Source organism: Vidua chalybeata, chromosome 13, assembly GCF_026979565.1.
Source record: "Vidua chalybeata isolate OUT-0048 chromosome 13, bVidCha1 merged haplotype, whole genome shotgun sequence".
In the NCBI taxonomy this organism is placed as follows: domain Eukaryota; kingdom Metazoa; phylum Chordata; class Aves; order Passeriformes; family Viduidae; genus Vidua; species Vidua chalybeata.
Window position 1 is genome coordinate 834,792 of NC_071542.1, and position 25,184 is coordinate 859,975.

The 25,184-nt window shown below is 46.3% G+C and overlaps 2 protein-coding genes across 7 annotated transcripts in view; one reads left to right on the forward strand and one right to left on the reverse strand.

Moving 5' to 3' along the window:
* Positions 1-310: 310 nt before the first annotated feature.
* Positions 311-3,089, forward strand: ISL2 (ISL LIM homeobox 2). The gene is made up of 6 exons (XM_053954235.1): positions 311-368; positions 1,351-1,540; positions 1,734-1,993; positions 2,104-2,387; positions 2,487-2,657; positions 2,776-3,089. The coding sequence occupies exons 1-6, from the start codon at positions 311-313 to the stop codon at positions 2,890-2,892; spliced, it is 1,080 nt and encodes a 359-aa protein (XP_053810210.1). The 3' UTR covers positions 2,893-3,089.
* Positions 3,090-5,091: 2,002 nt separating this feature from the next.
* SCAPER (S-phase cyclin A associated protein in the ER) overlaps positions 5,092-25,184 on the reverse strand; it is a 138,016-nt gene continuing 117,923 nt past the window's right edge. For all 6 annotated transcript variants that reach the window (XM_053954905.1, XM_053954906.1, XM_053954908.1 and 3 more), the window contains exons 30-32: positions 9,637-9,828; positions 7,115-7,166; positions 5,092-5,527 (exon numbers count right to left, since the gene is read on the reverse strand). In XM_053954905.1, coding sequence (XP_053810880.1) covers positions 5,433-5,527; positions 7,115-7,166; positions 9,637-9,828 — 339 coding nt within the window. In that variant the 3' untranslated portion in view covers positions 5,092-5,432. The remainder of the gene's footprint in view (positions 5,528-7,114; positions 7,167-9,636; positions 9,829-25,184) is intronic.

Genomic DNA, 25,184 nt, shown 5'->3' on the forward strand with positions numbered 1-25,184 from the left:
CGGGGCCGCGCGCCCCGTCAGTGCCGGCGTCGTGCGGCTCCGGGCCGGATCCCGCGGGGCGTGCGCCCCGCTCCGCGCCCGCCGCGCGCCCATTGTTCGGCGCCGCCAATCCGCGGGCTCTCCCCGCGGCCGCCAATCGCCTCCGGGGGCCGCGCGGTGAGGTCAGCGCCTCTGCGCGCTGACATCACGGCGCGGCCCGGCGGGGCGGGCCCGGGGGGGCGGGCGCGGCCCCCGCCCCGCTCCGCGCGGGTAGTGGTGGAGCGGCGGCTCCGCATCCCGCATCGCTGCCGGTGCGCAGGGGGCCGCCCGCATGGTGGACATCCTCCTCCCGCGGCCGCTCCCGGGCGCCATGGGGGAGCCCTCCAAGAGTAAGTGCGCGCAGCGCAGCGAAACGCGGGGCCAGGGCGGGCGGGCGTGCGCGGGACCCTGCGGGTCGAGCTCCGCGCCGCCGCTGCCGTCGGGTGGACTGGCGGACCGCGGGCGCGCTGACAGCGCCGGGAAGGGCTGCGGCCCCACGGCGGGCGTGGGCGGCCGCGGGCTCGGCCCGTGGCAACTCCGGTGCTGCTATTCCCGTTCGTGCCCGGCGCTTCCCGGCCCCGCTGTCCTTTCTGCTGTCCGCGCCGCTGAGCTCATTTCTTTCGGCTGGTTCTATTTCTTTCTCTGCTGCCCTCTGCTCTTTCTTTATTTCTTTCTTTCTTTGCCCGTATTACCTTTTCTCTTTCTTTATCTCTTTCGTGTTTAAGTTTGTCTTTTTCTTTTTAATTTCTCTTTCCGTTTTCTTTAAATTTTCTTTTCTTTCTGCTCTTGATTAGTTTTATCTCTCTTTCTGTCTCTTTGATTCCGTGTCTCTTATTCTTTTCATTTGTCCACATTCCCATTTTCACTGTATCTGGGTTTTCGATGCTTTTGTATCTCTTTCCGTCATTATGTCTTAATTTCTTTTTCCTTCTTTCTTTCCTTCCTTTTTTTTCTTTGTTTATTTCCTTAATTCTTTCAAGTTTCCCTCAGCCATTGTTTTATTGGTTTTGAGCCTCTGCTTTTATTTTCCTTTTCCAAAAAGACTACTTTTACATCTCTGTCTTTCTGCATTTATTTGCCTTGATCAAGCTTCCGTATTTTTTTCCTTTTTTTTCCTGGCCGTATTCATTTGTCTCCTTTCATGTTTCTATCCTTTCTCTCTGCGTGTCTGTCTTTATTCCTCATTCTTCCTGTTTTGGAAAAAAAAAAACTAAACGAATCAGAATAAGGAAAAAGGATGAAGTGTAAAAAAGAAAAAGTGCTTTTCCCTAATTTCTGGCCTCTGCTCTGGCACACTGCTGGCTCTGACTGTATCCCGCTCGCTCCCGGCAGGGCGGCCGGGGCTGGCCCTGTGCGCAGGCTGCGGGGGCCGTATCCAGGACCCCTTCCTGCTGCGAGTGTCTCCGGACCTGGAGTGGCACGTCGCCTGCCTCAAGTGCGCCGAGTGCGGGCAGCCCCTGGATGAGACCTGCACATGCTTCCTGCGCGACGGCAAGGCCTACTGCAAACGAGATTACAGCAGGTGACCCCGAATGCGCCGACGCTCGTTAGAAAAAAAAATTACCCAGGCCCGAAAAAGCACAAAAGCACCTTAAGCTCCCCTAATTTCCCCCAACGAAAACCCGACTCTCGGCCGCTGCCCGGCCCCGCGGCACCGCCTGGAGCCTCCCCGACGGCGCGGCCGCGGGTCCTGACGGCGCGTCGCGTTCCCGCAGGCTCTTCGGCATCAAGTGCGCCCAGTGCCGGGCGGCGTTCAGCAGCAGCGACCTGGTGATGCGCGCCCGCGACCACGTCTACCACCTGGAGTGCTTCCGCTGCGCCGCCTGCGGCCGCCAGCTCCTGCCCGGCGACCAGTTCTGTCTGCGGGAGCGCGACCTGCTCTGCCGCGCCGACCACGGCTCGCCCCCCGACGGCGCCGCCGCCCGCGGACCGCGCAGCCCCGCGCTGCCGCCGGCCACCGCCACGCACCTCGCAGGTACCGGCTCCGCGGCGGGGCGGGCGGCGGGGCGGGGAGGGTGTCGGGAGGGCTGCGGCGGGCGAGCGGGCGGCGGCGCTGACGGTGCGTGCCCTCCCCGCCCGTCGCAGAGCCGGTGCCCGGGAGGCCGCCCGCCCCGCGGCCGCCGGCGCACAAGGCGGTGGAGAAGACCACCCGCGTGCGGACGGTGCTGAACGAGAAGCAGCTGCACACGCTGCGGACCTGCTACGCCGCCAACCCGCGCCCCGACGCCCTGATGAAGGAGCAGCTTGTGGAAATGACGGGGCTCAGTCCCCGCGTCATCCGCGTCTGGTTCCAGAACAAGCGCTGCAAGGACAAGAAAAAGTCCATTCTCATGAAGCAGCTCCAGCAGCAGCAGCACAGCGACAAGACGGTGAGCGCCCGCCCTCCCCGGCGGGGAGGGAAATGTGGGTGGGGGGCTCGGGCCCGCGGGCTCGGGCGGCAGTCGCACTGAATCCCCGTGTGCCCGCAGAGCCTGCAGGGCCTCACCGGCACGCCGCTGGTGGCCGGCAGCCCCATCCGTCACGAGAGCGCCGTGCAGGGCAGCGCCGTGGAGGTCCAGACGTACCAGCCGCCCTGGAAGGCGCTCAGCGAGTTCGCCCTGCAGAGCGACCTGGAGCAGCCCGCCGCCTTCCAGCAGCTGGTGAGCCGCGCCGGGTCGTCCGGGACGGGCAGATGCCGGCCCGCTGGGCCCGGGTGCTGAGGGAGGGGGACGGGGCAGGGGGCGACCGCGCCAGGCCCTCACAGCCGCTGCTCCCCAGGTCTCCTTCTCCGAGTCCGGCTCCTTGGGCACCTCCTCCGGCAGCGACGTGACCTCGCTGTCCTCCCAGCTCCCCGACACCCCCAACAGCATGGTACCCAGCCCGGCCGAGACGTGAAGCGGCCCGTCCGCCCCGCCGCGGGACCTCCGCATGCCTGCGCTCCCTGCATGAGACACCCGGCCCCGGGCCGCTCCCAGAGCGCCGGACAAACGCCTTTGTTTTTTAATTATTCTTATTTAAAAACAAACAAAAATTATATTACTGTCGGCCAAAAAAGCACCGGGATCCTCGCTGCCTTCACCAGACCGGAGAGAGAGCCCCCGCCCTGGTTTTTTCGTGGTTTTTTTTTGGTTTTTTTTTTGTTTTTTTTTTTTTTTTTTTTTTCCCCTGAGGATTTCGATGTTTCTTTTCCCCAAAGAAACTCGGATTTCCCTGCCGAAGCCCGGCACGGTGACAGGCTGCCTCGCCGACCGCTTGCGCTGGGGACGGTTTTTCTTTCCTTTTTGAAAAGGAAAAATAAATGATTAAAAAAATCTACAAAATGGGGAGAGACTCCTCCGGCATGCGGCCGCGGAGCTGGCCTGGACCTTCCTCCGCAGAGCCGCGTCGTCCAGCCTCATCTCACACCGATGCCTCTCCCGGGCCACGATGCCCGGCCCCGCACGATCGCTGGAAAAGCGGGACACGGAAACGAGACTTTTTAACGGGAAAACCAGTACTAATAATGTTAAGTTATCAATGGACGAAGGACGGATTGTTTGCGCCTTTAACGATCAAAAGTAAGTTATTGTTATTTATTGTCAGAGTCAGCGGTTGAATAGTGGGATTAAATATTTTGGACTTAATAAAAAAAAAAAAAAAAAGAAAACAAAAATGGATTTAAACGAAAAAAACAAAAAGGAACTAAAAAAAGTCGTGGAAGGGCGGCGAAGGGGCACCCCAGGCGCGGAGCGGCGCGGCCATAGGGATCGGAACAGAGCGGGTCAGGAGGGGCACAGCCCTGGCTTCTCCCGCACGGCCTCACCGCACCGCGCTAATCGGCTTTCAGAACAGGGGCCACTTATTTATAGCCGGGGAGGCGGAGAGCAGGTTTCCCTTTCGGAGTAGCCCCCAGGCTCGCCCGGCCGTGCCCGCACCTGCCGCGGTGCGGGGCCACCTCGCCTCCTTCCTGGGGGTGGCGGGGCTGGGCGGCGGGGGCTCCCCCGGGGCGGCGAGGCGAGCCCTACCTTCCTGTATCCATCCCCCCGTCCAGACCCAGGCGGAGACCCCTTATCTGCCTCTGGCATCACCTGGGAGCGCGGCAGCGCCGCTCCAGCTCCCGCGCCCTCCCCCTTACCCGCGCAGGACCAGCTCCCCGCGGGATCGCAGGCCCGGCCTGTGAGCCGCGCAAGCCACGGCGAGCCGCCCCCTGACCCCATCGCCGGGCAGCGCGGGGAGAGAGCCGGGTCCTGCCGGAGCCCTCCGGGCTGCAGAGGCTGGGCAGCGCGGCGCCGCAGCGGCTCCATCACCCCGACAGACTGCGGAGCGGGTGTGCGGGGACGGGGCTCCCAGGGCGAGCTGCCGTCGGGGCGCACGGAGCGGCCCGGGCTGCGGGGCCGCCTCAGCCCGGGGCTGCTCTGCACCGCCGGGACGGGCAATCTCCCGGCTGGGGACAGGTGGGGATGGGGATCCTGCCGCCCTCCCAGCCCCGCCGCGGGGCCCCCGCCGTTACCTGGCTCCGTCCGGGTCGGGCTGGAGCTCCGCGTTCTCCCGGGGCCGGGCTGCAGCGAAGCGCGGGGCTCGCCTCAGGCCCGCCGCGGGCTGGGCCGGGCCGGGCCGGGCCGGGCCGCCATGGGCGGCACCGGGGCCGCGGCCCGGGGCCGCCAGGAAGGGACTGTTCTGCTGCCGGTCGCGATCACTGCCGGTCCCTACTCCGGCACCGCTCGCGGTCCCCGTCCTGCCCGGGTCGTGCTCCCGGTGCCCGCGGGCCGCGATCGGCGCGGCCCCGCCGCAGCGCAGGGCCGGGGCGCCGCGCGCCCCCTCAGCGCCGCCGCGCGCGGAAGCGGCTCCGGCCGAGCTTCAGCCAGCCCCGCTCGAGTCAACCGGGACGGTAAAAATGCAGGAGGTCTAAAACCTCTGCCTTGGGTGACGTATCCTCCATCACCCGAAAAATTATAAGCAAACTTTCCCCAGGGCCAAATCTGACGAATTACTCTGATTTGGTTCTGAGTGACTCTTGATTACCGAGAAAGACATCTTATGAGTGGTTTTTTTCCTCTCTTTTTGAACCGTGTTGCTTATGGTAATTCAAACATACTGATGATTTTAACACAGGAATCACACAAGACAGAATAAGTTATTTTATTACAAGATATATAGAACATATTTTCTCTATTTGCAACCTTATTTCAGCAGTTCTGCAGTGCAAGTCCCACCACAGGGCAGAAAACAACAAAATCATGACATTGGATACAAGAACGAAATAAACTCAAATTATCAAAATTACAAAACAGAACTTGGAAGTATCTACAGTACTTATATAAATAGTGCAAATTATATATCTATAGGATAAGTATTTAGAGTATCAAAAACATTTTGGAACAGCGTTTTAAAAGAAGGTAGTCAGCAGGAACTGGTCAGTGTGACGATGTTAGGGATTTAAAAGCTAAACACAATTCTTATTTTTTCAAGAAGAACTGTCGAGCTTCTTCCCAGGACTGCCGGGGGAATCTGTTGGAGAGCTCAAGATAATCTTGAGAACTGAAAAATTTTTCTGTTGAAGACAGAACATAAAATTACCAAGTTATTCCCTCTTAAGATAAGATGGCAGTAAAACAAGAATAACGAATGTGCAGCCAATTTGAGATACTTTAAGTAATTTACTCCCCTCCCTCTATCCAAATCTCCTCAGACCATGGTGACACTTCTATGGAGCTCCCGGCATCTACGCTTGGCTTTAAGAATGGGGGCAGAGGCTCTGATGAGCAAAGGCTTCCATTTGTTAGCTGATCAGGCTCTCTGCCCTGTGCAGAGGAACATTTTACGTCTTTTCACACTTTTGTTCTTGCACACGCTGCTGGACCAGCTCAGCCCCATTATACTCTGGGCAGCCTCAGCGGCATTTTCTGCTGAGCAGTTTCTTTCTTTTACCACAAAGGGCTGCAGAAGAGTTGTGCTCCCGACTACCCGGAGCTCGGAGCACGAGCACAAATGCAGCTCTCGCTCCTGAGAGTGTGCAGTGACACGGACAGGACTGCACTGTGCCAGGTTTGAGGGTCTGACCCTCTATGCAGCTCCCAAGGATGAAGTTTGTGCCTCCAGGTTTTATTCCCGTCGGTGTTATTATTCCCGTTTTTTGGGGGATACCGTTCTTCACATTCAAGTGATGTAAGAGATAAAAATAATCCTGCCTACACTATTATTAACTTTTTTGCAACTGGGGAATGTTTAGAAATCACACTCACATGTTAGCACATTTTTGTTTAAGAGTTCCTCCAGTCTGAATAGTGGAAATAAAAAGCAAGTTTTCCACTTGGATTTCAGATGTTTCTTGGGAAGAATCTCATGGAAATACAATCCTGGAAAGTTGGTGCTGCAGACACTGCACAAGTCTGCTTCAAACTGAGATGTCTGATGTTGACAGTAAAAATGTCCATAAAGTTACCCTCATTTTGTAATTCATTTTTAAACAAAAACTCGGTGCTTCTGACCTAGAACCACTCACCTCCTAGCAGATGCTGAGGAAATGGTGGTGGATTTCTACTTATGAGGGAGAAATGACTGTCTGAGTGTCGCATTTTATGCACAATTCTCAAGACCAGATGCCCATCAACACTTGAATTTCAGATGTGTTTAGCAAGTAACAGCCATCTCAGCTGAGAATCTTTCTAATGTTTAGCCTAAAAAGGTTGACTGCATTTAAAATAATATTTATAATAACTGAGGGGGGAAAAATCACAACTCTTCTGCAAACTGACAAACTTTAAAGGACAATTACAGGACAGCATTTTAGAGATTTTTGTCTCCCTGAGTGCATTGGCATAGCTGCGTAGCTTCTGCAACCTAAAACTTTTGAAGGCAGCCTTTGTGTCAGCTAATTAAATATGTGCAGGTACAGTATCACATTTTAAGACACGATACCACATAGCATTGAATAAAGATTAACAGTCTGAATCCCTGATAGACGAGCAGCAGACTGGAAGACACGTAGGTGTAGGTCAGGATGTAAGCCAGGGAGCCCACCCCCAAACTGTAAATTTACTGTCTTCCTTTTCAGCCATGCCAATTCAAAGAACTTAAATCACAGGATCTACACATTTTGTTACCCAGTTGTTACTCTGTTACACTGCAGGGAACATACCCCTCTGCTGAGATAACTGATTTTCCACTTGGCCTGAGCTCTGTGCAAAATCCTATAGGGGAAAACAGACAAGAAAAATACATCAGGTTTTCAGATCTTACATCTGAGGAATTAAAACAACATTTTAAAGTCTTCACAGACCATATTCAAAAATATGAATACTTCATGTAATCTGTAAATTAACGAACTCTGGCTTGTTTGCTACATATCATAACACAACACTGATGGCACTTATATTCTGAAATTTACAGTGGATTTTTATGCATTTATTTATATCTGTTTTCAAAAGATATATTTTTAGTTAATGTCTTCTTATTATTGTGATTTTTATTTACCATAGCCACGTTTCCGTAAAACAAGTGGTGTTTCAGATTTTTGCTCCCAACTCCAAATGCACTCTTAGAAAATTCATGACTGATCCCAGTTTCAATGGCTGTGCTTCCCAGCCACCTGGGAGCCTGAGGCGCTGATCTCCTGGGAGGAGGTGGAGTTGCTGCCCAGCGCTGCTGGCCCTGGCAGCCAGCTGTGTCCCAGCTGTGCCCCAGCTGTGCCCCCAGTGCGGAGCACTGCTGCTGTCAGGCGTTGGGACGCAGCATCCTCGGAGCCAGCGCGGACACCGACCTCGCCAGAACCAGCCAGCTCCCCGCTACAGATCCTGTCCTTTGCTGGAGTCTCCACCCAGCAGAACACTGAACAAGGGATTACCCGAGATAAGATGCGACACAGCAAATCGTGGATACTCCTGAATGTTTCTACTTATTCCCGCACATCTCCAAACAGAAGTAACAAAAAATAAACAGGCTGATGCAAACTTCAGCTGATGGAAATAAATCTATCGGTAGGGAGACTGCTGGAAAAGGCAGAAATGCTCTTCCCTTGATTTTGGCTGCGCATTTAACACACTGTATTTAAGTGTTATATTCGTAGATACCACTAAGCTTTTACGTAAACGGGACTTCTTTTAGCATTCCCTGGCAAGGGAAGAATCTCATTTTCTAGTCACAGGGCAACATTTTACAGTCTTTCCCAAACCTTCTACTGAAGCAAATGAGAGATTTGCTTGACAAACAGCAGCGAGCTGAAATAGAAGTAGAGCGCAAGTCCCTTCTGTGTGCGCGGGACCTCAGCATTCCTCGGATCCTGCCAGCACCGCGCTCCGCGTGTGCACCATTCCGGATTAGACTATGGCATGGGCAAAATACTGAAGGAGCACTGAAGTCAGCAGTGACAGGACACTTCACAGCACACACAGCTCTTCTGTATCTATCACAACACCTTTCTTTAAAAGCCTGCAGGCACAGCACACAAACTTGCCATACGGGCCATAACTAACTGGAAATCAAATTAGTAACATTGACCATTATAAATATGCTTCACCATAGCTACTGGGGATTTTAGTGCCATTCCATCTCCTATAGAACAGAAATCAAGGTAAACAACTTTAATTATTCATATAGGGAACATTCTCCTCCACTCTCCTGCTTTTTAGCTGAAAAAAACCCAAACTAAACTTGCAGCACTTACTAATAATGAATAAATTACATTTTTCAGTTTCACTACAAGAAAGTCAAAGAAGATGAATTATAGCTGTGTATTTAACCAGAAGTTCATTACTATATGGCAAATGTTTTTAATACTGAGTTCCAAACTTCTTTTAAAAAAAACTGCTCTGCAATTATTTTAGTATTAAAAGGATAAAAAGTAGCTGCACTCACAAGTTTGATGTTATGCAAAGACTTTTAGTAAATATTTAGTTCTTGTACTTTCTTTCTGAAATGCATGTAGCCTATTCTTGGACTAGCTGTAAAGCACTAGAGAAAGGACTTAGATTAACATTTCTTTTTCAACAATGGTAACTTTCAGGTGACTGATACAGGGTTACAGACTCCTAAAAGTGTATTATTTTTAACAGTACACTGTTTATGAAAACTGCATTTATTCACTGGAAACAGTCAATAAAATGCTTGAAAACCATGAGGCAGGCAAAAAATCGGATAGATAAAGCAGCATATATATTTAGACAAAGGGAAGAAAAATAATGCAAATCTTTATTCAAAACAGTATTTGTAATGACCTCGGTGGCTTACTGTCAAAAATAAAGATTGCAAGATTAGACTGGTAACATATGTTTTGTGTATTTTCTGCATAAAATACATACACTTACCCAGCTCCCTGTAAATCTATGGTACACAGTATACAACAGTACATTTATATGTAAACACATTAATATACTAATTCAGATATGCTATGTGGGCAGGAATTTTTTAGAAAATAAATATTTTAAGATCTACATCAAATCTTCCCAGTACACCCAGTAACTTTAATGCAAACTGGATTCTGCAGGGCCAGTGAGAACCTGAACTACCCAGTAACCCTTCGGTGTGATAAGATGCCTCAAGTACAGGCATAATCTGTGGTTTGAGCAGAGCTGCAGAGAGTCTGGAAGCACTTCAGTGCTGTTTGCTTGTTCTGTGGAAGATCCCCACCCCGAGAGCAAGGCGAGCACAGCTCTGCAGCTGTACCTGGATGAAGGTGGCCAGTAAAACACAGCTCATCTCCTGCTCCAGGATGATCTTGTTCTGAGGGTTATTGTAACACGCAGCTATGAGCGAAGGGAAGAGCACTTTGATCAAACGAGGATCACTGAAATACTGGAACGGCAACTGGCAGAGTTTTTGCAGCACCGTGGGGTGACGGCCAGACTGTACAATAATCTGAAAATACAAACAGAACAAAATTAAACCACGTGATCTATCTGTTCCTCTCTTCCTCTTAACCACCAAGGGTGCTGAAGTCATGCTAAAAAAATGAGCATGGATGAGGAGTAAGTACTAAAAATAAAGCCTATAACATTTAGTTCAAAAAACTTCTGTTTCAGTGTGCAAGTACTATTTTTATTGTGGAGTAATATAAAAAATATAAAACTCTGAAAGTTCTTTTTTCCGTATCACCCAAAAAGACAGTGAATAAGCAAGGGATTAATTACAGATTACAGTAAAATAGATCATTTAATACCTTAATTCAAAAGACAAAGAATTATAGCTCAGGGACTATTCTAAGTTAGAGCCATGAAAGACAAAACACCGACGCCTGCCATTTAAACGCAGCATGGGGGAAAAAAAATCCAGGAAGAAATCACCAGGATTTTAAAAACCCTCCCGAAGCTCGACCATCCCTTCCTGGAGCTGGCAATTCGAGGGGGCTGTGTTTCAGGGGAGATGTCTGCCACGCATTCTCAGGCACCAAAAAGAAAAGGGGATTGTGAGCTGCCCAGCCAGGAGTTTCTGTAAGGAGAGACTCAGAGAGATCCTCCCATCTGTGCTCCTTATCTCGGTTTCTATCAGTGCCATTGGCTCTAAAAGGAGAATTGTTTAGATAAATGGGACTGTTGTCATGAAGAAGGCTAAGTTTACAACTGTATACATCTGAAGAAATAAGGCAATGCTATGACTGGTCTCCTACAAAGGAACCTTTCCATTTCACTTGATATTCTTATAAAATCTTTGCCATAAACTAAAAATTGCCCAAATCGGATCTGTTCCAAGTAACCTTGATTAGACAATTACAATATGAAAGAGCTGTTTGACCCAAAGTTGGCTTTTCAGCATAGGAGGAAGCTCCTATAAGGTTGGAACACTGTAAAACCGAGGGTCACGACTGTAAATTGTACTTGGAAAAACACAATTTTACAGGTACACACCCAGACAAGACTGCATTCAAATTAAAACCAGAAGGACAGAAAGAAGCAGTTGAGACTACAGGAACATAAATTACAGGGATTTACAAGTTTTCAAAGCACTTTTAACAATACCTTCAGAGCACACACTAAGTTGATAATGCAGTTCAGTTTAAAAACAAGATGAACAAAATAACAGTTCGCATTTTTTTTCAGTTCACCAGTCAAAAAAGACATTGAAAAACCTTTCAAAATACTGGTAGCAATGTCTTAATGCCCTTAAAGACAGGAGCATTTTTTAAAATCTGAGACAACCAAAAAAGTGACAATTAAGCATACATTCAGACATTGCTTTGAGGAAAATATCACTGAAGCATTTGGATGATTCTAAACTCTCAGCTCTCACCCTGTAAGCAAGAGGTGCCCCCCAAGTTTGGGAGGACTGTTGAAATTTTAAATTAATCAGAGTGGTTATTATACTGTTCTATTTTCCTGTGGTAAATTCTATAATCAGAAAAGTGTTTGAAGTCAATCATAGCTGGTACTAAAATAACTACAACTGGCATTTCTGATCCAGGACAGAACAAGAGAACTCTTGATTTCTTTTTGATGGCCACCATACCCTTGATGAATAGGCACAGGAAAAGAAATTTTTGGGACTTTTTATTTTTCATTTCACAGTTCACTTCCTTCACCTGTCCTAAAAATGCCATGGATAATTATTGAAGTCCTGCCAAACTCACAGTGCAGATACCCAAATAGCTTCCATGGAATTATTATTTCATTATCTTTTTATTTTCGATAGCTTTACTACTATGATGTTATCAACATTAAAGATAGGAAGGGATATAGAGGGGTTGCTGACTGTTTTAATCTGGTATTTATCACATGTGGAATCAATTTAATGATTTCAGCTCATTGTACTAATGCAGCTACTAAACCTGATACACTATATTATGTACTCTGAAGAAAAAAACCATGAGTCACCCCTTACTGGAAAAAACCCAATCAAATAAACCTGCAGCAGAGCACATATTCCTTATTTCACTGTTAATGGGTGGAGAAAGTGAAGGCCAGCACTTGACTTAGCAGATGAACATCAAAGAAAACAAATGAAAACCTTGCACTTCTCTTTTGGACTTCTCTTGCTTGACTTTTTTTTTTTTTTTTTCTTTTTTTTTTTTCTTTTTTCTTTTTGAATAGTCACTTGGCTTAATAATCCCAGGGACTTTTGCAGGCCTGGAATATGGAATGCTCATCTTACAAACTGCTCTCATACAAGAGATACAAGCTCCTTACTGAAGTGCAGCTTGCCTCTCCTCCTGCCACAGACTGGGATCCAGACATATTTACCCAGAATTAGCTTTTCTGTTGCTCTCTCTCTAGCCTGCAAATCAGATATGCCTGTCAAATGTAACAAGATCCTAATTAAATCACTGCATTTCTGTACACCCAAGCATTTAAGCACCTGCTTAACTTCAGCTATGTGCCTATGTTCCATTAATATTTCCTTGTGGTTTTCTTTTCCTGAACTGAGACCTATCAAATTAGTCCAAGCTACTACAATTATTTTCTTTAAAACCAGAGCAGGCAACTCACATTGATATTTTCTGTATTTCCTTTTAAAATGTTGCATATTCTCAAAACGTAAAGATACTCATACAACTTTATTGGTTTTGCCCGTGCTTCGCTGGAATAAATTCCAGCCAAGTTTATCTTATTTATAGCCCAACATGTTCTAAATGCTGGAACAATCCTGTGAAAACCCAAACAACACACAGGTAGGAGACAGAGCAAATAGCAAATAATAGCAAAAAATGCTATTTCATGATGAATGAAGGAAGTTTTCCTTTGAGCCACCAGCCAAACTCCAGGCCCTGATCCATCCTGGAGGTGGAGCCCCTGTTACAGAGTGGGTGAGAATTCAGGTTTAGCACACCAGAAGGCACTGGCCAATACTGCTCTCAATGTAAAAGCCTGCTGAGGAGAGAGTGGAGCAACTCAAATCCTGACTCTCAGGACTCCAGTCCTGCCTGGTTGGTGTCTGTCTGCATGTCCAGGTCTCCCACACCGTGCCTGCTGCACCACAGCCAACTCTCCAGCACCATGAGTGATGTGGTGACCTGTGGGAACTTTCCACTGAGCAACACCTTGCAGGGCAGCCTATCAGTTATCTTCTGTCACTCCCACCACTTTATGGCCTTCTGCAGGTCCTGCTAATTTGCTTAATCTCCAATAGCCAGCGGGTCAGGTCTCTCCCCTGCCCTACCAGCAATCCATGCTCCCGTGTGACTCCCTGGGAAGGGCAGTCATCATCCCCATCCACTGTTCTGGTATTTCTGAAGTTTATCACTTAGGAAAGCATGATTCACGATTTCTGAAGTCTCTAGATGGAATCCATGTTTTCCTCACGTTTACTCAGGCCAATTTCACTATAAAGTCAATTGCTTGGCCATTTGCTGCAGTTCTCACTGTGAAAGCCTGAAGCAGTATAAAAGTCAGTCTTTCAAAACAGACTCCAATGACAAAAGCCAGCAATATGCCACACAGCACTTGAGCAATAAAACAGGACAATCAATCAAAAAAATTAAAAGCTCCATGTGGTATGGAACAGTAATAAAGTAGTGAGGGGAACTCATCATTCCACTTCCCCTGTCACTCAGGTAGGGTGTCTGGCTCCAGACCTGATGTGACTGCTGGAAGGATATTCCACAAGGATTTTCCATCCTGGATACTCACTCCTTCCCTGTACGTCGCCCAGGCCAGCAGCCTTACTCTCCTGCAACTGCTTCCTGGCACCTTGCAAAGGAGAACTTCCCAGGACTGCATGCCTTTGCTAAGGAGCTAACAGACCATATGAATCCAAAAAACTTGGGCACCATTCTCTTCTGGGTAGCAAAGGGAAACGCTGCAGCTCATTTCATTTTTCAGTGAGCTCCAAGGGCCTCAGAATTAATGTTCTGCTGCTGCTGCGAGAGTAAGAATCATAAAAGTGCAGCTCCTTTCCTTCCTTGCAGGGAGACAGTGAGTAGCACACATAGGGACAACCTTCACCCAAGAATTAGCAAAGGAAAGATGTTTGGCTGACACCTCCTAATTCCATTTACATACTGCATAATGTATTTGTTCTTCACTTAATCTTCCTCTGTATTTCTTTTATCAGTGAAAACTACCATTGCTTTAAAATGCATATATATGTATTTTTGTCAAAGGAGGGTAATAAAATCCCCATACCTAATAGGATCCAGAACTATTGGAATGGTACAGAAATGACACAGAATGTCTCAGCAGCTTCATGTTAAATCAGATGTAAAATCTTACCAATTCAACAGTTAATTTTACAGAGAACTAAAATAAGAATCCTCTTGCCTTTGAAACTAGACTTTCATAATCAGGTAACTGAGTGTACAAACAGGATTTTCACCAACAAAACTAAAATGTCATTTAGAAAATTGAAGAATGACTGCATGTAAAATACTGAACAAATATTAGTTACATTGAAGTGAATTGATAATTCATAGATTCATATCATTCACATATTCATATGTTCTGAATAGACATGTAATGGAGATGCATGCTAGTAATTTGTCAAGAATTAGCAGTTCAATTAAACTGCCCTGTGAAGATTTATTATGGAGTAGCATTTTTGGTGAGAATCTGAGTTTCTTTTTCCAAGTTGTAACTGCATTCAAAAAAGAGGAACTAATTGAATTTAAAACTCTGCTTGCAATCTTCTAGAGATTTAAAGAAGATTATGATCCCAGACTGGTTTCCAATGGCTCTATGCATCTATGTTAAATATTGTCAGTTATTTTATTACAAATAACAAAATAAATGGTTCAGTGTCAGACCAAGGACTTTTTCACTGCTTGTGTACCACACACAAGGTTAGTCCAGGATTACTGCAGACTGGAAGTGCTGATTTTTAGAGCAATATTTAGTCTAGTTTTACTGGTGGATTTAGGTTTTCTTACTTCACTTGGACATTTGCAGCTCTGTAAAAACATCATTCATGTGAGTTATTTCTGTCAATATAGACAATAAACCCACCAGAATTATCTTTTAAAGAAGCTGATCAATTTTGTAGTCAGGTAGAAGAGTAAGCCAGCAGCAAACATTTTAGTCTGTGGAAGGGCAAAATGAAGAACTGAAGTGATTCACTTTGGGAAGAAACTTTGGGAGCAAAGGAACAGCTGGCACCAGTGGCACTGCTGGGGCACAGGGCAGTCACAGGGGCATGGCCAAGGCAAAAGGTGGAGACAGCACCCAGGAGATGTCTCAGCCCTGGCAGCGCCTCCCACCACCATTCCCAGCCAGGCCAGGGGAACTGGCCTTTCTGCAGCCCATCAGCTCCTTTCATCCACACAAGAAAGGGAAAATGGGCAGCAGAGAAAGGAGAAAGATTGCCAAGGACAGAACTGAAATCTGTGGTCACAAACCCAAATGCTGAGTTTTGAACAAAACCTTACAAGTCATCCAAGTGCACTGCTCTTGTGTGACTAACTCTGCATGAAAATGTCGTGGGCTTAGTAGCCTATAGTCAGGCTGATGGTTTTTGTAGTTTTGACCAAATATTAGGAGTTGCAGCTCTTTTCTCAAGTGAAAACTGAGACAAAGTTATCCTAATGTGGATACAGGAACAAGCAGTTGGAAAGTTCAGAACTTCCTGAAGCAAAACCTTCTTTGGCTCTTGGAGAAAAGCCTGGCAGAGAAACAGGGTGTTCCACAGGTTCTTAGAAACAAATACAGTGCTTATTACCAGGAGCTGAATTCACTTTCTAGAAAAACACCCTTCCTACCAGAATTTCCTCTCATTTTTATGAAACGAAGCATTAAAATGTGCCCTTTACTTGTCTGTGCTCTTCTGTTATAATGTAGTTCACGTTCAGATGCAATTTTCTTAGAACAGCTCAGTCTAAAAGTTAATGGTTCTCCGAGGGGCACTCCCTGCCTTCTCTGCTATCTCAGATGACCTGTGCTTCCAAACTTCAACATGGCTATTATAAACATTAGCATCTTAAAACGGTACTTGGTATGGGAACCACTAATGTTTCTTAACCATGTATTTATCATTTATATAAATGCCAATTTTAATTTGTACTAACAAGTAATAACTTCATTGAACAGGAACTGTGCACCTAATTCCTGGAACAGTGTTCTATCAACCAGTTAAATCGCTTTGTTTGATGTCAGGTTATTTACAACTCTGTAAAAGAAATAAGTCTTTATATTAGTACTCCAGAGTTTCTCTTCAAAGTTAGATCTGCATTATTTCTTTGCTTCTACATAAACAGATCTCATACTGCTAGTATTTAATCAGCAGAATATGTCACCACTTAGGCTCTTCTTCTGTTTTAAGGTCAAGCTCTTTTCTTTCCATTTTGCAAACTCCACTATTGGCAAAGCTCTGAGCAAAGAATGTTCTAAATTCCTCCTAGCATTTCTCAGGAATCAGAGAAAACCATTTCCATGCAAAAAGAAAGTTCCAGATTGCTACATTCAAATTTAAAAAGAAGAATTTTGTCTATTTGAAAAATTCCAGTGTTTATTTTCTTAGTGTCACGTGTAAGCTTTCAGAGAGAAGATAAGGGTGTTCAGGAATAACATCAGTCTTCCCATAAACCACATTCTAAGCATTGTCCTTTTAGAGCTCTATGGTTTAAGCAGATTCAAGGGTGCTCTGTGTATACAGCACAGAAAAAAAATTCTCACATCGGTTTTTGTGTACCCATCCTAAGACATATGAACATTTAGGATAGGACAAGGGCCAACCACCAGGACAGTGATGCACTGAAAACATAAAAATGCTCATCAAAAGTGATGATAGTGGAAAATCTAGCAGAAGTTCGTTATACAGAGCTTTTGAAAAAATGCAGCCCAGAATGACAACTAACAAGTCACCTTAGTTATAAGACAACAAATGAAGTATATGCAAAATTAAATTCAACAATAAATAAATAATGTTAAACAAATATTGTAAAATGTAAACTTCATTACAATGTGATGAAAGGAAAATGGAAGCAATTCTAATATGCATTGAGGTTACTTGTGAATTTAATACTTGTCCAGGCTACAGGAGAAAATGATAATCTAATACCTGACCTGGAAAAGGTATTAAGGAAAAGCCTAACTTCCGGAGTTGACAGCATTTTAGCATTTATTAACATAAAAATAAACATTTAAATGTGAGGTTGTTCTCACACTTCACGTTAATCATATACTTAAGGACCCTGTTAAACCAAAGGGTATCACTGCTTTCTAGAAAATTCTAAGCTTCATTGTTTCCACAATAGTGTAATAGAAGACAGAATATGAAGAATTCATATTCAGATAGAATAGAAGATTCATATGTTTAAGTGTTGGGCTAATAATTTTTAATCAGAAAGTATTATTACAGATCCAATGTATGAGAAATACATATATTCTGTCAGATAAAAAAACCCAACTCATCATGACACATCTCAAATCCTCAGGTGTTATTCTGAGCCCTGAAGTGATTAGAATTAGCCTTTGTAGCCCTGCACTGTTTTTGAAGAATCATCTTCACACTCAGAAAACATCTCCAGCTTTGATGATGAACCCCTTTAAACTTAGGCTGCTGCTTTGGGCACGACTCTCCGGTCATTTACTCTGCATGAAATCCAACTGATCTGAATGAAGATGATTTAAAGGGTAGAGGAGAAACAGGACCAGTCTACAGAAGTTCAGGCAAACTATTGGCTGAGGTTTCTGCCAGCATCCTTGGAAACAGAGCTAGTTTGGGTCAAAATCCTCAGAAGGTGTGAATAATTCAAACATTACAGTCTAAAACACATAAAATCTTTTTGTGTGTCTCAGAGCATTTTCTCTCTTCAAAAGCAAATATCTTCTGTCACACTCTGGAACTCTACTCACAAGTAAGCTGTATAGTCTTGGAATTATTATTCCTAGCACGTTTTGTCTTATAGCTTCCACAAGAAATGTAAATGGTTTGTCAAAGTATCCAATCATCAACTAAAAAGCCTGTGAAACACTGAGCCACTGGACATATTACAGAGCTGTCTGAGACAAAGCTTCAAAGAGAGAGCAAGAAAATGTGCTTTTCTGCCACGAAAAATGAGCTACAATTTACCCTTTACTAAGGGGAGAGGAAGACGAGCAACATTTTCCATAGTACTCCATTAATGTGTTAGGTTCTTTATGTTTCCGTATCGCTCCAAACAAGTGTGACTTGAGCTGAACATGACAGCACGGGCTGGGCAGACTTCTCTGGCCTCTCGCAGGCTCCCAGCCCCGGAGCAGCATGCAAGAAGAGCTGTCAGCTCCGGGAACACAGAGCAGCCCACGCTGCCTCTGCATGGGGCCGGCGCAGAGCGCCGCGACAGCCACGGCGGCTCTGCAGCCGCGAGAGCCCAGAGTTTACGACAGAGGCACAGGGAGTTCCCTCACACATGAGGCGAGGCAGACAATAGCTCGCAAGGCTGATTAAAGATTTGCAGGCTTTAGACTCTGTCTTAAGTCTCCGTGTGAAGAGCAGCTCGCAGGCGCAGGGCGAGCGCCGCTGGGCGGGAGCGCAGCAGGACTTGCGCAAGCTCCTGCCTCCGCCCGAACGCGGCCCGGGCCCGGGTCTGAGCTGGCAACAAACTGCTTATTAACAGGATTATGCCAAACTCGGTGGTGGTTCTCCGATGCGGACGAAGTTCCACTGGGGATTAAGCTGAGACCACCAAACTCCTTTTCTCCTGCCCCAGGAGTAAGGTCAGAACGCTGCTCGCCGGAGGCGGCAGCAGCCCATTGCTCCGTCCCTTCTCTAAGCCTCAGCTATGGGCTGTACTTGAAGATTGTTGAAATTACTAACTTTTATCACTTTGAGAGATAAGTTTGTTCTTCCGTGTTTACAGTTTGAGAGGAAGACAGTAAGATAAATCCAAATGCATTAATTTCTCACACTAATTCCTATACACTCTTCTCCTCCCTACAGGAATGACCCAGTCATCGTGAACTGAAACTAAATACACTTTACTTCATGCTAACTCTTCGCTCATATTAAATTACCTTCCCCACATCCTCTGAACCCCCCCCCAAAAGATCCAGGATGCATTTTGGAATGTTAGAAATACAATTAAGATGTGACACGTGAAATGTGCAGTCCCAAATGCTTCTGACATATTTGATTTGCTTTGTCATAGATCATTCTTTAAAAGAAAGAGTTCATCAGGAAGCTCAAACAACAACAAAGGTGTCTGACAAATTACCTAAAAGACTTCCCCACTTTTCCCTGACTGCCCAGACAGGAATGCCATCTCTCCTGAAGACATTGGTTCACTTAAGTGAATTTATGTGGCTGAGGATGTAAGGCTGCGAGAGCCAAGGCATATATTACAGAGCTGCCTTAATGTACTCAGCTCTAACTCGGGCACTTTAATCCTCGGGGGATTTCTGTTCACAAGCTGAAGTGCTTCTAAATGTGAGTCAAGACTACAACTTCACATGAATCACTCACTTGCCAAAATCAGCTATTCCACAAAATTTACCAGGCGTATTTCTTGTTCAAACCTATAAAGCTTTAAAACATCAGGTTCTGGGGCTTCTAAAAATAAGTTTTAAAGAAAAATTCCATAACCTCAACATGAAATCAATACTCCTAAAAATCCCTATTTGAGAAGAAACTAACAAAATCAGAATTAAGTAAATTCAGATCTTATTTACTTACAGATAGGGATGTTAGCTGCATGGTAACTACCAATTCCTGCAACTTTACTCTTTGTGCCGTGTTTTCATAAAGTCCACCTACCAGATAAAAATTGTTCCAGTTCCTTCACAGCCCCAAAAGCAACATAAACTACAAAAGTTTAATAATGGCCTCTAGTAAACAACCCATATGGAAACTCTACATATTTTTATAACTTGCAAGTTTTCCTGTTGACTTTTGATTTTCACAATTTTTCCATTTTAGAAGTATTTTTCTTCCTTCCCACTAATAACAGAGAAAACTGGCCCCATACTAAAACTCAGTATGTACTAACTCTGTCAAAAGCACAAAATAATTTCTCTCCAGAAGGTCCCTTTTAATCTTAAGTCCCTTTGTAAGTGTTCCTTGCAGCCCAGTACCTGTAACCACAGCTAGGATGTGTCATACACAGATCTACATTTGTGATACACCTGGTGGGACAAAGGCTACTTTATGACACAAGAAGGACTTACCACACAGAAGAAATGCTTAGAAGAAAGTATCACCATAAGTCAATCATTTAACAAAAAAGGGAAAATAATCTTGGGATGAAACCCTTCTTGGGGTCTAACTACCATGCTTTGGGTGCCACAAGTCAGTCCTAAATTTCAAGATCCTTTCAGAACTGTGCCTACCATACAATATTTCAATTTCTTTACACATTATATTTTTACCTGTGATATTGCTGTGTGACGTGTTACATATTTAACATGGGAGAAATTCCCTCTCAAAATATCCTGTAATCTCACTGCTCCTAACTCCTTTACCTGGATTTAGCTGAGACGCCTGAAACACGTTTTGCAACAAATTTTCCACACCTGTATAGCGAGGAGTAATTTCTAGTAGGTGACTGATACTATTAAATCTAATTCCATGTGCTTCTATTTTCAGCATATGGATCATTAGATACTAACATTTCAATTAGTTATGAGTTTACATTAACCTACCTTGTTATGGACACAAATGTCTGGGGATAGAGGGCTTGGACAGAAGAAATAAGTGAGACTTAGGCAGCTGGAAGACTTCTGGGGATTAAAACCCTTCTCCAAGTGTGCATGTAAATTTTTAAAAAACTTCGGAGAGAACTTTTTACTTCTATCTACAAGCCCCTTTTTGTAACAAAAGTCCTGAAAAGCTGCACACAGTTTTTCCTAACTCTTTTAGCAGAGATTTGATTTTGCAGTCTAGCAACAGTATAGTGTAGAAACATACAGTTCATATCTTACAAACCCTTATTGGTAGGATTCTTCTAGAGCACTCTAAATACAGTGTGCACCAAAGACTGGCAGAACAAAAGCTATTTTTATTTAAATAAAGGCACAGCAATGCAACTTCTTTTGGAGCCTATCAACAAGATCCTGAGTCTAAGGATCTGATTTGTGAGGACTTTTCAGATGAAAAATATTCCCTAACTGCAATGAATATGGAAAGATTTCAATTCCCAATGCAGCAATGTGAAAGAAAGCAAATCATCTGTCATTCTTGTTAATTTAATTATAGGATTACATTCAATTATTCAATATAATATGCAAATAAGGTGAGTTGACAGCACATGCTAATTATATTCATTACACTAATTAAATCAAACAATAAAAGGGGAAAAATGTAATGAAATAGAAGGATAATTTTAATTAACAAGAATATTTTAATTAGAAACTATAATTCTACAGTCTGGTATAGCAGGGTGGGCTATTGTAAGATTGGACATTATTTTTATTACACAGTTTAGCTTTACATGCCCATCCTTGGTATCATGGGACCTGGTTTTGTATAGCAGCAGATGAAATGGTGGCCAGAAAAAGAGAACCCCTTTTCCCTGCTGGTCCCTCCCGAGGAGCAGATGCCCAGAGAGGCTGAGCTGGGCTGTGGGCAGGGGCTGTCTGGCTCTGCAGTAAACACGAGTTCACGTGGTGACACAGGGCAGCCTCACTGCTGGTCTTGCAGTGCTTCAAATACTAAAGAAACACTCCTTGCCTTCTGCAGTTTGCACTTCCACAACTGATTTATTTCTTCAGTGACAGCAGCTGCCCTGGAAAAGCTTTATGAATGGTAAAACAAAATAGGAACGAAGGAAGGGAATATTACTAATATATTATATGTGGGCAGAGTCAGCAAAATCACAGCCTTTTTAAAATAAACAGAGCAAGCACTATCAAAACACTCGGGAATGTGTTCCTCAGGAATCCATTGTCCTCAGTGCTCCTCGACAGAATCACTTGGGGCTGGCCCAAGAGCCAGGCGTGGTGCAAACACCAAGTGGGAGCCCAGGCATGGCCTCTGCATGTGGGACCCACCAGGAGGGCTGAGCTCCTGGAGTTGGGGGAAATCTCAATCTCCAAGCTGCACAAGAGAAAAGCACTTTCCCCCTTCCTTTTTCATTTGCTGCTCAACTAACCATAAAGACTTCCACAGACCGTGTAATAAACGAAGTCAAACCTGTATTATATTAAATGACTGGCCTATGATGCTCTTGGAAGATTTTGCTCTATGAATGTGAAATATTTAGGAAATTGCCCTCTTATGATTTTGACTGCATAGTGGTAGTAGTTCACTTACTTAAATCACAGTGCTACTACAGAAGGTCAATGCTGAGGTTGACAGGCTGTAAAATTTCTGGTTTAGAAATCTGTTCTCCAAACTGGAGAACTGCTTCGCTTTTTTAAAGTTGCCTTTTTTTCCTTCTTCCAGTATGCTGCTTTGGATATTTATCTGTTGATGTGGACAGACAAAGGAACCACAAAATGGGACGCTGAAAACTCCAAACAACTGTTTTTCCTTTTCTGTTTTGAGTACTGAAAGGAATGAAAACACACCTCCATTTGTAATAAGAAACACAAATTTAGAGAGGAATGGACTTTAAACTACAAACGTTTCCAAACAAATGCACATTTGACTGCAAGAAGAACCTGAATGTGCCTTGAAATACATCAGTTATGGACTCAGTTGAAGTTGATTCAAATACTAAATAGAGCTATCTGGCTTTATAGAAATTTGTTTTCATAGCTCAAGTCTAGTGTATCTATTTTTATTACACTGTACTTGCCAGGACTTCAAGCCTACTATTTGAAAACTTTCACTGTGAGACCAATTTTTTATTTTTAGTAGGACTCCCCAGATGATCAACAACGGAAGAAAAAATTGGAAGCTCTTAACATAATAAAAAATTAAACCATAACTGAATGAATAGAAAGCACTTCCCTCTTCATGAAAAGCAGCCTGTCTAGTAGAAGTCACAACACAAAGAGCACCTTAAAATAATGACCATAAGCAAGTCATACAGCTTTGCCTGGCAATAAAAGAAAAATTACTTCCCTTCACTAAAAATCCTTCCCAGTATTTTTCAAGTACCTGAGTGAGGAAAGCTTCAGTTTTTCAAAATGTTTTTTTAAACAAAAAAGCCAAACACAAATGCCTCTTCCTCATCTAAAATCTTATTAATGAGGAATATTAGAAATTACATTAAAAGTTAAGCATGTCACGACATCTGACATTGGTGCCTCCAAAGCAAACCACCCTAAAAGAGAGCTTTTAGGGCACGAGAAGGACTGACACAGCATGGCTGTCTGACTGAAACCCTGAACCTGACGTTGAGAGCTGCAGAGGCCATCTTCAGCCCCAAGAGCACAGGCTGAAGGCTCCAGCACCCAGCTGCAAAGCCCAGCCCCAGCCAAGGCTCCCCCCAGGGCCCAGTGTCCACTGCCCCAGCCGGAGCTTCCCGGGCACCGGCACTGCTGGCATGGCAGGCTGGTACTGCTGCAGGAACCCTGGGCTGCAGGAAATCTCTGCTGCAGGAACCCTGGGCTGCAGGAACCCTGTGCTGCAGGAAATCCTCTGCTGCAGGAACCCTGGGCTGCAGGAACCCTGGGCTGCAGGAAATCCTCTGCTGCAGGAACCCTGGGCTGCAGGAAATCCTCTGCTGCAGGAACCCTGGGCTGCAGGAAATCCTCTGCTGCAGGAACCCTGGGCTGCAGAAACCCCTGTGCTGCAGGAACCCTGGGCTGCAGGAAATCCTCTGCTGCAGGAACCCTGGGCTGCAGGATCCCTGTGCTGCAGGAACCCTGTGCTGCAGGAACCCTGGGCTGCAGGAAATCCTCTGCTGCAGGAACCCTGTGCTGCAGGAAATCCTCTGCTGCAGGAACCCTGGGCTGCAGGAACCCTGTGCTGCAGGAACCCTGTGCTGCAGGAAATCCTCTGCTGCAGGAAATCCTCTGCTGCAGGAACCCTGGGCTGCAGGAAATCCTCTGCTGCAGGAACCCTGTGCTGCAGGAAATCCTCTGCTGCAGGAACCCTGTGCTGCAGAAACCCCTGTGCTGCAGGAACCCTGTGCTGCAGGAAATCCTCTGCTGCAGGAACCCTGTGCTGCAGGAAATCCTCTGCTGCAGGAAATCTCTGCTGCAGGAACCCTGGGCTGCAGGAACCCTGGGCTGCAGGAAATCCTCTGCTGCAGGAAGCCTGTGCTGCAGGATCCCTGTGCTGCAGGAACCCTGTGCTGCAGGAACCCTGTGCTGCAGGAAATCCTCTGCTGCAGGAACCCTGGGCTGCAGGAAATCCTCTGCTGCAGGAACCCTGTGCTGCAGGAACCTCTGTGCTGCAGAAAATCCTCTGCTGCAGGAAATCCTCTGCTGCAGGAAATCCTCTGCTGCAGGAACCCTGGGCTGCATGAAATCCTCTGCTGCAGGAACCCTGGGCTGCAGGAAATCCTCTGCTGCAGGAACCCTGGGCTGCAGGAAATCCTCTGCTGCAGGAACCCTGGGCTGCAGGAAATCCTCTGCTGCAGGAACCCTGGGCTGCAGAAACCCCTGTGCTGCAGGAACCCTGGGCTGCAGGAAATCCTCTGCTGCAGGAACCCTGGGCTGCAGGATCCCTGTGCTGCAGGAACCCTGTGCTGCAGGATCCCTGTGCTGCAGGAACCCTGTGCTGCAGGAAATCCTCTGCTGCAGGAACCCTGGGCTGCAGGATCCCTGTGCTGCAGGAAATCCTCTGCTGCAGGAACCCTGGGCTGCAGGATCCCTGTGCTGCAGGAAATCCTCTGCTGCAGGAACCCTGGGCTGCAGGAACCCTGTGCTGCAGGAAATCCTGTGCTGCAGGAACCCTGTGCTGCAGGAAATCCTCTGCTGCAGGAACCCTGTGCTGCAGGAACCCTGTGCTGCAGGAAATCCTCTGCTGCAGGGACCCTGTGCTGCAGGAAATCCTGTGCTGCAGGGACCCTGTGCTGCAGAAAACCCTGGGCTGCAGGAACCCTGGGCTGCAGGAACCCTGTGCTGCAGGAAATCCTCTGCTGCAGGAACCCTGCGCTGCAGGAACCCTGTGCTGCAGGAACCTCTGTGCTGCAGAAAATCCTGTGCTGCAGGAACCCCTGTGCTGCAGGAAATCCTCTGCTGCAGGAACCCTGTGCTGCAGGAACCCTGTGCTGCAGGAACCCTGTGCTGCACTGCTCCTGCAGTGCCAAATCCTCCCTGCAATGAATCACATCTGTTTGGGCTTGTGTGCCAGAACAGAAATATTTGAGCTGCAGAGACAAGACAACACAGTTTGCTGGCACTCCTGGGAGCCAGCTCGACCCTCTGGGCAGCAGAGGGACTCAAAACGGCAGCAGCATCACGCGGGGTTAAAAATGACCACTCTGAAGTGCTGCCAACAGGCAGCTCCAGATCCTGAGTGGGATTTTGGTCACACAGACCAAA